The 12,500-nt window shown below is 44.6% G+C and overlaps 1 protein-coding gene across 1 annotated transcript in view; it reads left to right on the top strand.

The window, feature by feature from the left end:
- The window catches only part of LOC105891016 (VPS10 domain-containing receptor SorCS1), a 132,358-nt gene that overhangs the window by 58,508 nt on the left and 61,350 nt on the right, over positions 1 to 12,500 (top strand). Inside the window, 2 exon segments of the mRNA XM_031561850.2 lie at positions 3,210 to 3,277; positions 8,495 to 8,594. Coding sequence (XP_031417710.1) covers positions 3,210 to 3,277; positions 8,495 to 8,594 — 168 coding nt within the window.

The raw sequence follows: 12,500 nt of genomic DNA, 5'->3' as shown, positions 1-12,500 counted from the left end.
TAATTTCCCCTTCAGAGGACTAAACACACACACACACACTCACACACACCACACACACACACACACACACACACACACACACACACACACACACCTCACACACACACACACACACACACACACACACACACACACACTCACACACACACCTCACACACACACACACACACACAACACACACACACACACACACACACACACACACACACACACCTCACACACACACTCACACACACACCTCAGACTCAGAGTCTTTCACTCATACACACACACTCATACACTCTCTCTCTCTCTCATACACAACCACACACATACAGACACTCCGACACTCACTCCGACTCTTTCACACACACAAACGCACACGTTTACAGGTTCTGGGTACCTCTTCATTTAAAGAGGTCATCCTCGTCATCACCCCACAAGCTTCATTTGATACACAACTTTCTCCCTCTCTCTCTCTCTCTCTCTCTCTCTCTCTTCCTCTCTCTCTCCCTCTCTAAGCCACAGTGTTAGGCGGGCGCCAGCGTGTTTGCATCATCCAAGGCCACAGATATGAATAGCAAGCAAAGAAAAAAACAAAAAAAGCATCACACACACACGGCAAACGTGGAAAGGCCAAGGGAAATGCCCTACTAATTCTGAACCCAAACTCTTGCCTGTGTACGCCTTCAAGACATCAACACCAATGAGGGCTGAGAATGTAACGCGGGATATGAGGCGTCTCCCGTGAGAGCTGATGTGTGAGTGTGTCAATCATCGGATACCACATAAAGCTGGCAGTGGGGGAGGGTCGTGATCAGAACTTAACCAGGATTTTGCAATTTTTCTGCGATTGAAAAGACCCCTCAAATTACCCTCAATATACATGAATATAGGAATAAAAATGTGGACGCAATGATATGTCTAAAGTTTAATATCATGTTTCACTATTTACAGTTTGACAACTGAATAGAAGGCAGATTAACATTATGGGTACATTTGTTCATTTCACTTTTAATTAAATAGATACAATGGATAGTTAGCTTTGTTGTGAATGTCAACCGAATTTATAGTATCAAGCTAACTTTCCCGCAGTCGCCAATCCATCACACACCTGACAACTAAATTAGAAGGCCTGAAGAAGTTGAAGTATGTTGCAGTTTAACATTAAGGCTTATTTTCTGCAATTTTATGCATGATTTATGCGGTAAATAATAAAACATGCAGTGTCTTGATAAATTTGCTGATTTTGCGTTGAATTCTGCAGCCACAAAATAAAAAAAAAACTGCAGGAACTGATTTATTCCGCCACTCGTTAGTCTTTAGTTCGATATTGGAGATGAAAAGAGAAAAGTGAATCAAAGGTTGTGTGTATAGCCAGGCTGATTTAGTGCAATTGTGTGCTTGTAAAAGACATGCACGCGTTGGCAGCGTATAAAGTCTTCCATAATGATCATTCCTCTACTCCATAAAGTAAACACAGGCTCATTTGTGGAGATGTGATTGGTATTCCTTTATGGATCGAGCATTAGTAAACTCGCCTCAACATCATCCTATACTGCCGCAGTGTGGTTTATACAATCTCGTGAATTTGGGACGTGTTTGTTGTTATGACCTCTGAACTTGTGACGTTCTCAGTGCCCGATCGAGGCACATACTGCAACAGTTTCAATGGTTTTTAATATCCAAGGAACAATTTGTGGGGTTGGTTATGGCGTCTCTATTATTCTCACCGTCTACGGCTTTATCTGTGCTTAAGTGTATGGCTTTATCTTGACCTCCGCTCTAACTGTAAATTGCCACTGACTGTTTCCTCATCTGTGACAGACAATTGAATTAGAGTCGGCCACAAAGCTCAGAAGACCGAAAAAAAAAAAGGCGGCTGGCTGTGCATGTGCACTTGGCGGCATTCCAAGCGCGTATTACATACGGAATATGCAGGCTATTGATCCGAGGATGGTCCCGCCTGTGAAGTAGAAGCAAATCCATTCTGCGGGGCTGACCCGCCGGTGTGGGGTGTCTTCAGAATTCAAATGACATCATTACACCCATGTGCCCACCCTATCCTCGCCCCCCCCTCCCTCCCTCTCTCCCTCCTGCCTCTTGACACTGACAGTTGGGCTAGTCTGCACTGGCATGACGGCGAAGACAGAGAGAGAAGGAGGGAGGGAGTTTTGGGTTTGGGGCGGCGCTTCGGTGCCAGTGCCGAATCGGGCCCGGATTAGAACCAGTACCCGAACCGCATCAGCGTTTCCCCTTAGCAGCTTCTCAAACATACATCCAGATCCCCAGTCAACAAGTAAATACATTGCAAGTTCAGTCCTGCTCTTCTCTCTCTTTCTCTCTCTCTCTCTCTTCTCTCTCTCTCTCTCTCTCTCTCTCTCTCTCTCTTATTCTCACATTCTGAGCTTCTTGCAGATTCGTCGTTTGTTTTTTTTTCTTCTCCCCCCCATCTCTATTTTCCCTCAAGACTGGAGCTGACCTACTTTAGAAATCTCGCACACCTTTAGGGTGTTCTAAGGAGTATTTACTGTGCAGTATTTAGTTTCAGTCTGATATGATTAAATAATGAGAGGGAAATAATTAGCCACTCGCACAGGGAGGCTGATGTAGCTTTCAGCAGCGTTCGGGAAAAGACACGACGCAGTGAATAAACTAGGTTTCGTTAGCTTACTAACCGTTTCATTGTTACACACCAGAAGCACAAACTTATGTTATGTGGAGCTCAAAGTACAAAATCTACAATTTTTTTTTTTATTATAATTTTTTTTATCAAAGCTTTTCGAATGAGACTGAAAGAGAAGATGAATATTCAAGGCTTAAATTGTCCAAGAACAGACCAGGAAAGTCTTTTACGTAGATAAAATACATACAGATCAGACTTCATTGCAGGTGTCCTAACCTCACTTCCACAGTACACACATTAAACCCCTTCCCCTCAGTAAGTACACTGTGTCACACTTAGCACTTCTTTATGGTCAGTGACTCTGTGAACAAGTGCAATCAGACAAGCGTGAATGGGCAATTAAAGCAAATTATGATCATGATAAACTTGCGATGTGTTTGTCCATTAGACATGTGCTGTAACGATGGGGAGCATGTGAAGCGTATGATGTGGGAACTCATTGTGTGTGTGTGTGTGTGTGTGTGTGTGTGTGTGTGTGTGTGTGTGTGCGTTTGTTTGTGTGTGTGTGTAGACTGATCTAATGAGCGCTGTCTTATTTCCGCAGGTCATTTTGATGCTGACAAAATTCTACGACTTTAATCTGGGCAGCGTGACAGAGAGCTCCCTGTGGCGGTAAGTACCCAGCCCCTCCCCTCGCCTGTCACTCAAACCCTCTCAAACAAGCCGCATAATACACGGAGCGACTTTTTGACCAAAGTTGCCCGTCGATCACATGACCGGTTCCTAATGTTCTGATTGGATGATTGCGACAAGTTGTCAACAGATGACGAATGGGAACATTTCCTGGCAACATTGCTCCAAAAAGTTACCCTGTGTATCGTCATGTTAAGAGTTGAGTTGTGAGATCCTGTGCAATCTAGTGGCATTACCTTAACTATTGTACTATGATTTTTTTATATATATTGTCTTTTGTTTAACATCATGTACCACTTAATATACATCGTGTTGCCTTGAGCGTATGCTAGCGCTTGGCTTTGGAGGCCATTCTCTATACACCCATCCACTGTGGCATGCCCTGAGGTTAGCATACTGCATGTTATTCATCAGATGCAAGGTCAGGAACAAATGTGCTAAAAAGGGAAATACAAGTTTTTATTTTTTTTTCAGCCATGAAGAAGGGTGTCAGGTCACATTCAAATATTTGTTGTTATCATTCTCTGAACTTACAATTTACCTCAACTCACCCCACTATTGAGATTGCAACAACACCTCCACTAGCTTGCCCCCCCCCACCCCATCCACCCACCAAGAAAGATAAGCTCACCACAGAGCTGAAGGTCCACAGGGGGAAGGGAGAAAAAGAACAAGTTCAGTCAACGTTCAGAATGACACACTGACCTTCCCTCTTCAGTACCACAAACCCCCCCTCCCCTCACACACACACACACACACACACACACCCCCACACACACACACTCCACCACCACTACCATCAAGCCCGCAGCCACACACTCATGCTAAATGTAGCATAATACAAATACCTTCACTTAAGTGCCTACGAATGTGGCCAAAGTCATGGCGCTCCCCTATTAATCGGCCGACGCGGCGGGTACATTGGCTTCTTAATGACGCGTCCATCATTGACTGTCCTCCCACCACCAGTTAGAAATATGCTGGGAGTGGTGGAGCGGTGCCAGAGTGCAATGGCTGCAGGGGAGAATGGACGTGACGACAGAAGCAGGAGACAGAGCAAATTGCGTGGAAAGAGAGAGAGAGGGAGATAAAGAAACTGCATGGAGAAAGCCAGCGCATGATAGAGAGAGAGAAATAGAGAGAGCGAGGGAGAGAGAGAGAGAGAAAGAGAAAGAAATAGAGAGAGTCAAAAACATAGAGACAAAGAGAGAAGGCCAGGGAGACAGGGAGGAAGCTACAGAGGGAAAGAGTGAGACTGAAAGAAGAAAGGCAGAGAGCGAGAGAGGGTGAGGACATGGCAGAAACAGAGAGATGAAAAAATAAAGGCAGGGAAGGACGTAGGGAGAGAGGTTCAGAAGGGAAAGAGAAAGAGAGGCAAAACAGAGATAGACAGACGAGAGATGGGAGAGAAGGTGAGATGAAGGGAGGTACAGAGGGAAATAGAGAGATTGATAGAAAGGCAGATAGAAAGATAGAGCGAGAAAGAGGGTGGGATAGATAGAGGGATAGTTTCTGACACTTTGAGGCCCTTGTAGGGCAGCCACAGGACCACAGGCGTAGGCCCGACAGAGGACAGGACAGAGGACAGGACAGAAGGACAGGACAGAGGACAGAGGATAGGACAGAGGACAGGACAGAGGACAGGATAGGACAGAGGACAGGACAGAGGACAGGACAGGAGCACATCTAGCCCCCTCCCTCCAACTCCCAATCAGTGGAGAATCTGGCAAAGATGAGCCTCACGCCCGCAGAACAATCTGGAAGACTTAGCAGATCCGTAGCCGGCCGGGATACACCTCAAGCGACTGATGGGTTGTTTTCCGTCGTGTGCCACGTAATTAGTGGCATTTTTCTCGATACCTGCAGGTCTGTGCAGATGATTAATTGCATACCGAGAGCCAGCGCGGTGCCAGAAGTCGGCCATATTAGATACATGACACATCACAGACTGGTTTATTTGATTCCTGCCACATTATTATCTTTGAGGGAGGAATTTCAAGGTTGTTACTTGTTGTTACAAAGGCAGATATAAAAGTGAATATTATAACTGCTTGACTTGCGGAGATATACGTACGTAGGCTGCAGAGTTATGAGTTATCACCACATACGTACATGTATACATATATACATATATATACGGATTTAATGAGTAAACTCTAAATTAGCCATAGAGTCAGGCATTTCTTCAAAGAGAGTGCTTTTACTTTTTTATTTTTGTATCTCTCTGTTCTTTTCCTTATACCTCAGCTATTCATGGCTGATTCCACATGTGTACGCAGGGCAAGCCAGAATTGCCTTAATGACACGTCAGGATGTAATGTTTTATGTACAAGCGCGGAGCCTTACATGCAAACACACAACATGGAGAGCGTGGTAGAGACGAGCATGCATATTTCTTCATGAAGTGTGTGAGAAAGAGTGTGGTGGGGCGAACATGCATGGTTCTTTGTGAAGTGTGTGAGAAAGAGTGTGGTAGGGGCGAGCATGCATACTTCTTCGTGAAGTGTGTGAGAAAGAGTGTGGTAGGGGCAAACATGCATGGTTCTTTGTGAAGTGTGTGAGAAAGAGTGTGTTAGAGAAGAGCATGCATGGTTCTTTGTGAAGTGTGTGAGAAAGAGTGTGGTAGGGGCGGACATGCATACTTCTCCGTGAAGCGTGTGAAAGAGTGAGAGGCATGACGAGGGAAGGAGAATATCTTGACTGTTTTACTTCGGCTCGTCCTTGAGCGCAAGGTCATTTTCTCTCCTCCGCAAGTCCTGCTTCGCCCCTCGCCTTTATCCCTCTGAGTTCCAGTCCAATCACTCCACTACATGAAAAGGGAGAACGAGAGAGGGAGAGGAGAGAGAGAGAGAGAGAGAGAGGGAGAGATGGAGAGAGAGGGAGAGAGAGAGAGAGAAGGAGGGATGGAGAGATGGAGAGAGAGAGAGAGAGAGGGAGAGATGGAGAGAGAGGGAGAGAGAGAGAGAGAGGGAGAGATGGAGAGATGGAGAGAGAGGTTGTAACACAAAAGGTAATGCCATTGGGCATTAAATCAGCTCTGGTCTTTGATGGCCAATGAAGAGCTGATCAATAGAGAGATGATGTCATTGTCCCACTGCGGCAGATGTCGATGACCTCCTATTTGGAGGAGGAGATAAAAAAAAGAAAAGAAAGTCTTTGCCCGTGAATCACATTGAATAAGTTTCACCGGGAGAGAAAATAAACTTAATTCATTGCCTTGGTAAACTTAGTAACGGCGATATATAATCTGGCGTGGAAGGGGGACCAAGAATGAAATGATTCTCCTGAGCCGTGCTATTTCTGTGCGGTGCTATTTGTTTACACATGCTTCAGCGCTGGGAGAGGGAAAAAAAGAAAGAAAGTTCAAACTGTGATCTGAAAAGAAAGTACAGGAAAGGAATGAAGAGGGAAAAAAATGGGTGGGGGGAAAAAAAACTACATTTCCCAGATGCGTCTCTGATTGAGCTCATTGAACACCTGATGGAAGCTGTGATGGAGGCTTTTAAGAGTGGATGCCACTGCTTTCCTCCATCAACATAAAATTAGCAGCCCCCCCCCACCACCACCACACACACACACACACACACACACACACACACACACACACACACACACACACACACACACTGCAAGAGCTCCTGATTGAGTAAGTCGGCCTCCTCACCAAAAATAATTCTGAACTAGCAGATTTTTAGAGAAGTTGCTCAAATCTGAAGAGACGTTTTGAAATGCCAGATCTCAACAGCACACACATTTCACATTAGTGCTTTGACCAAAGGTTTGAATATTTCATCATGCTCACCTCAGCTACTGTAGAATCTGTTCTTTTTTTCCCTCTTCTCTTCTCTTCTCTCTCTCTCTCTCTCTCTCTCTCTCTTCTCCTTTCTAGTACAGTCAGCTTGTTTTATCTCAAATTTCCTGAAATGAAAACTGACAGTTATCAGAGAGAGGGGGGAATTCATCCTCAAATCTAAGATGTTGTGGAGTCAGGAAGGCAGGCAGGCAGACAGGAGAAAGTTTTGACAAACCACCAACAAGAAAAAAAAAAAAAAAAACGTTGCCGTCCTCAAAGAACTCCAAACTTCTCATGGGTGCCACCCATTGGTCCCGGCCAAGATGTTCCTACAACCTTCTATGATTTATTTGTTCACAGCAAATTTAATTACAATTTGACATTTTGTTTCAACACCAACAAAAGAAGGCATAATGAAGGTGCACCTCCATCAGCGGTTAGAAAACAAATATTTCAGAAAGAGTTATGAGCAGGTCTACCAACGCAACTAGGACTTAACTATGCATCTAATTCTGGTTACATAGTCATGTTAGCCAGAATCCAGTTTTCCATAAGTTAAAGCAAAGCAGTAAAGCAGAACACATGTGATAGGACTTTAAGTAGTGAATGCTGAGGTTATGTATTAACATTGCATTCCACAATGGGTTGCCCCTTAAAGTTGACATAACCATGTCATTAACATGTTATTACAGATGTCACATTGTTGTGATGTTCATGGTTTAACCATGCCATGGTATTATAATGATTAGCTCCCATAACATCATGGTGCATGCTGATATGCTGTCATAACATCAAACATGCAATTACCAATGATGGTGTCATGATGTTTATTTATGCCATTGAAGGTACAGCCTCATGCGAATGTGGCATCTTTGAAGAGAAGACATATTTAAAGTTTTAACTACATTTGTAAGTTTGTTTTCAAAAGGACAGTTTTAATGTGGCCATGCAACCCTAAGGTATGGATTACATTGAGTAAAAATCGATTGAATCGCTCCGTCTGCTAAATATAATACATATACTGTGCCACACTAGAGAATGAAGCAGGGGTTCACGATGAGAAATGTTTCCAAAATAACAGCCTCCCTTCATCAAATATGAATTTACACTGACGACACACGCATAGTAACGTTAAAACCTAAAAGTGTCATTGCACAAATGCATGACCAAAAATCTTTTTATTCCTCAGTTGCTCCAGAGATATTCCTCTGTGTTTTTTTCCCGGTTGCCGCTGGATACCCACATGTCACACGGCTAATAAGAATAACCGGGTGATTGAATTTTATGCACGCTCCTCGCTCTGAGAAAGATTCATTGACGGAGCAGAGAAGGAGGAGGAGGGGGGTCTAATTGCAACAACTAATTCATCAAAGCCTCATCAAGGATCTCTTATTGAATTTCAGGTCAACTGACTACGGGACCACTTACGAGAAGCTAAACGAGAAGGTGGGGGTGAAAACAATCCTCAGCTACTTGTACGTCAGTCCCAACAACAAGCGCAAGGTAAGAGAGATATATGGTGGTCTCACTCTCTCACTCACTCTCTCACTCACTCTCTCTCTCTCTCTCTCACTCTCTCTCTTTCTCTCTCTCTCTCTCTCTCTCTTTCTTTCTCTTTCTCTCTCTCTCTCTAGTGCCACACACACACAGTCTGAATGCATGCATTTCCTTTGGAATCCCGTCATATATTATTCATGTCGTCAGTGAGCTGTTTTCATTATTCTTCCATATCTGTCACAGCCTTTTTCTGAGTTCTCTGTCACAGTCGGAGACAGGTGCTGTAAAACAGGAGGCTTCGGTTGCAGTCATTCGGCACAGTTTGCCCATTTATATTTCAGGGGGTCTGCTTACAAAAGAAAGTTACACTGACTACAGATCGGGGACGGCAAATCGAGATTTAGAGGAATTTCGCCGAAAATGCTTTAATCATTAGTGGCCACGTTTACACAGTAGGCCTTCAGTCCAGGAACCTAAGCCCAGGAACCTAAGCCCAGGAGCTTTGTCCTGGGCTACAAGCACTGAGTTCCTGATGTGTTTTAAACTATAGGCCATGCAACCAACGTCAAAAAGTTGCAGCCATAGTTACACTGTACAACAAATCCCTGGCTTTATAGGGAGCAAAACTGCCCTGAAACAGTGATCACAGATGAGACCTAAGTGCAGGTAGATCCAGATACACAAAGTCCAGGTCAAACACAGAGAGGCAACACGAGACGAGGCCCAGTAGAGGTCACACGAGAAACAATACCTCTCCAATGAGGCAGAGCCTTTAAAAAGCCTACGGCTAATTTGTTCATAGTCCACAGGTGTTAATACCCTGGAAAGCTTGGCAGGACCGGAATGGGCATGATTGACGCGGGTGCTGTAGCTACCGTGGCTTACGCGGTATAGACGGGACCAGAAAGCCTGGGAGCACTGATCAGGCGTTACAACCGCTGAGCTGGGCTTGATGCTAGGGTTTGAGTTCCTGGTTTTAAACCCTGTACAGTGTGACCACTTCCTGGGCCAGGAACTAAATTCTCAAGTACCAGGTTTGGCCCACTGTGTAAAAAAGGGCCCATTTTCAATGCCATTGCTTTCTCTGTCCCCCCTGCCAAAACAACATGAATTATGGACAGCTCAGAAAGGGACATTCATAAATTCTGAGTATTTTAATCGAAGTTGGATAAGAGGGTCCGTGTTTACTGGACCTCAGCTGGAGGAAAGTGACAGTGCAAATTATTAGTGCACCCCTCAACCCGCCCAACCACCATACCCCTAACCCCAACCCTTCCGGAATCTTCTCTTCTCTTTTTTTCTTCGTCTGTCTCCCCACAACCCTGCAATCAGACAGGACCTTTTTATCCTCGTTAATTATCACCCTTTTAATGAAGATAAAATGCATCTTGACTGGTAGGACCGGAGCCCTCTTTTCCCTTCTTTCTCCTTCTGTTCAGTGGAATAACACAGAGCCGTGTCTCATAAGCTTCATGCCGTTGAGGAGGTACATGCATGCATTACAAATGAATTTCATTATGCTAAATTTAGCTGCAGGGGGTGAGCTAGGTTTAAATTTAGACTGGCATATTACCCTTGCTTGCAAGAGAGAGAGAGAGAGAGAGTGAATGTTTGCATTAGTATAATGCAATTGAAAGAAAAGTGACACTTCATAGACTGCCATTAGAGAACATTTCTATCCTATGTTTATTTAAAATGTGGCGCACACTTAACGAAGGACATGCTGTTCTTGCACTTCTCAACAAGCAACAGCTTTTTATGTATGTGTGTGTGTGTGTGTGTGTGTGTGTGTGTGTGTGTGTGTGTGTGTGTGTGTGTGTGTGTTGTGTGTGTGTGTGTGTGTGTGTGTCTCTGCGTGTCTGTGTGTTTGTGTGTCCATACTCAGAATCCACTCAGGACAAAAACACAACCAGCAGTGTCAACCACCTGGCATTGCGTTGGTCTCGCTCCCTGTCAGCTCTCTGGAACACCTGAGAGAGAAAGGGAGAAAAAACACTCCGGGCTCCTCTCAAAAAACAATATGTTCAATGCCAGGCTCTGTCAAGATGCTTTTAGCCTTAGCGTTAGTGGTAAACTAATGCAAGTGCTACTGACACATCAGTAGATACAAACAGAAAAGCACCCACATGCACAACACACACACACATAAACACATAAACACACACACACACACACTCGCATACACGCACAACACACACACACACACACACACACACTCACACACACTCAGACACACATACACACACTGCCAGCGGTGATAGGATTCAGTAGACATCTTGCACAAACAACTCGCAAGGTACTAATATCTCTCGCGTATGCATGCACAGCTCTTAGTACCACACGCGGTGAAAACAGACGATGGGTTTAAGGAGAAGGGGGGTGAGGGGTGGGGGACTGTAGTGGGAGGTCATGTTGACACTCACATGCTGTCACTGTTCTCATAGCGAAGCTCACTTCAGAAACAGTTAAAGAAGAGAGCGAGCGATGCATGGCTGTACTGTGGGTGCATGGCAGAAATTGGACAAGCCTCAGTAGCAGCTCTTTTGAAAAAAAACACGGATAGACGAGCTTGACCAACATGAGGAGGGGGGGAGGTTGAGGAGGAGGACGGGGGACGGGGGACGGGGGGGATCACTGATGCAATCCATATACTTTTGATATTTGCTTTTGGTCCCTCAAGCTTTGGGCACTGGGGCTAACCATGCTAAAAACAAACAAGGTAATAGGCTGTCTTATTAGGCTGTCTTATTAGGAGCCCAAAGCCTCCCATCCCCAAGACACAAACACACACACAGACACACAGACACACAGACACACACACACACACGCACACGCACACGCACACGCACACAGACACAGACACAGACACAGACAGACACAGACACAGACACTCACACTCACACTCACACTCACACTCTCACACACACACACACACACACACACACACACACACACACACCCGTCCATTCTCCACAAGTTAATGAGTATAACCAAACCAATAAGGCTTCCTCTTTATAACAGCCCTTTCATTCAGACAAAGTGTTCTGATATGATTGTTTTGTATGTTTTGGCACATAAAGGTGCCATTGAAAGCGCCGTTTGGCTTCGTCGCCACGACCCCTTTGAATAAAGCTATAATGGCCCCGATATAGGATATTTTTTTCTCCTTTCTCCTCACTTAAAACCAAAGAAAGAAAAACAGAAGGAAGAGAGAGAGCTTGACGCTGGTGAATGCTATCAGTGGGTGATCAGCGCTGATTTGTTTCTATAACACCGTCTGTCCTTGCTCATGCACGCGTGCTTCGTGCCGTTCCAAAACAATTTCAGCAGTGTGACACCGAGATTGCAATAAGTGCAGGTGGGCGGAACGGGAATGTGGATCAGATGAAATGGCTCCCGCTTTCATGTTCAAAGGCCCTCATTCGCCCGCTGTCGTCATCGCCTCGTGTTCAGAACAAGCTCGAGTTTAAAAGAGCTGGAGAAAAAAAAACCTAACAAAATTTATATTTAACGGGCAACAGACTTTTCATCAAATGAGTTTAAAATGAGTGCACAAAGGGTGAAACCCAAGCGTGACCTTAGAAGGACGAACCAAATTACACTGCAAAAAAATGCTGCACGTGTCACCAGTTTATAGATCAGATGGGGACCCGGACAGCCTGCCCAGGAAAACATGCTCAGTAAAAATGGAGTTAAACAGTAACAGTGGCTTACAGGCGCATTGAACAGCTGTAGAATAGTCTCCACTGTTCACCTGATTCTACTTAATTTGAGTTGTCAATGATGAGAACACATTACTACTGTCAATTTCAATTTCATTTATCTATGGAATCATGAATAAGGGCTAGTTCTTACAATAGGACTGGAAAAATGAGTTGAACAATAGCTCTGGAAATCACAAGCAGACACCGT

The sequence above is a fragment of the Clupea harengus genome, chromosome 24 (assembly GCF_900700415.2).
Source record: "Clupea harengus chromosome 24, Ch_v2.0.2, whole genome shotgun sequence".
Classification (NCBI taxonomy): Eukaryota; Metazoa; Chordata; class Actinopteri; order Clupeiformes; family Clupeidae; genus Clupea; species Clupea harengus.
This window is presented reverse-complemented; position numbering and strand designations above follow the sequence as displayed.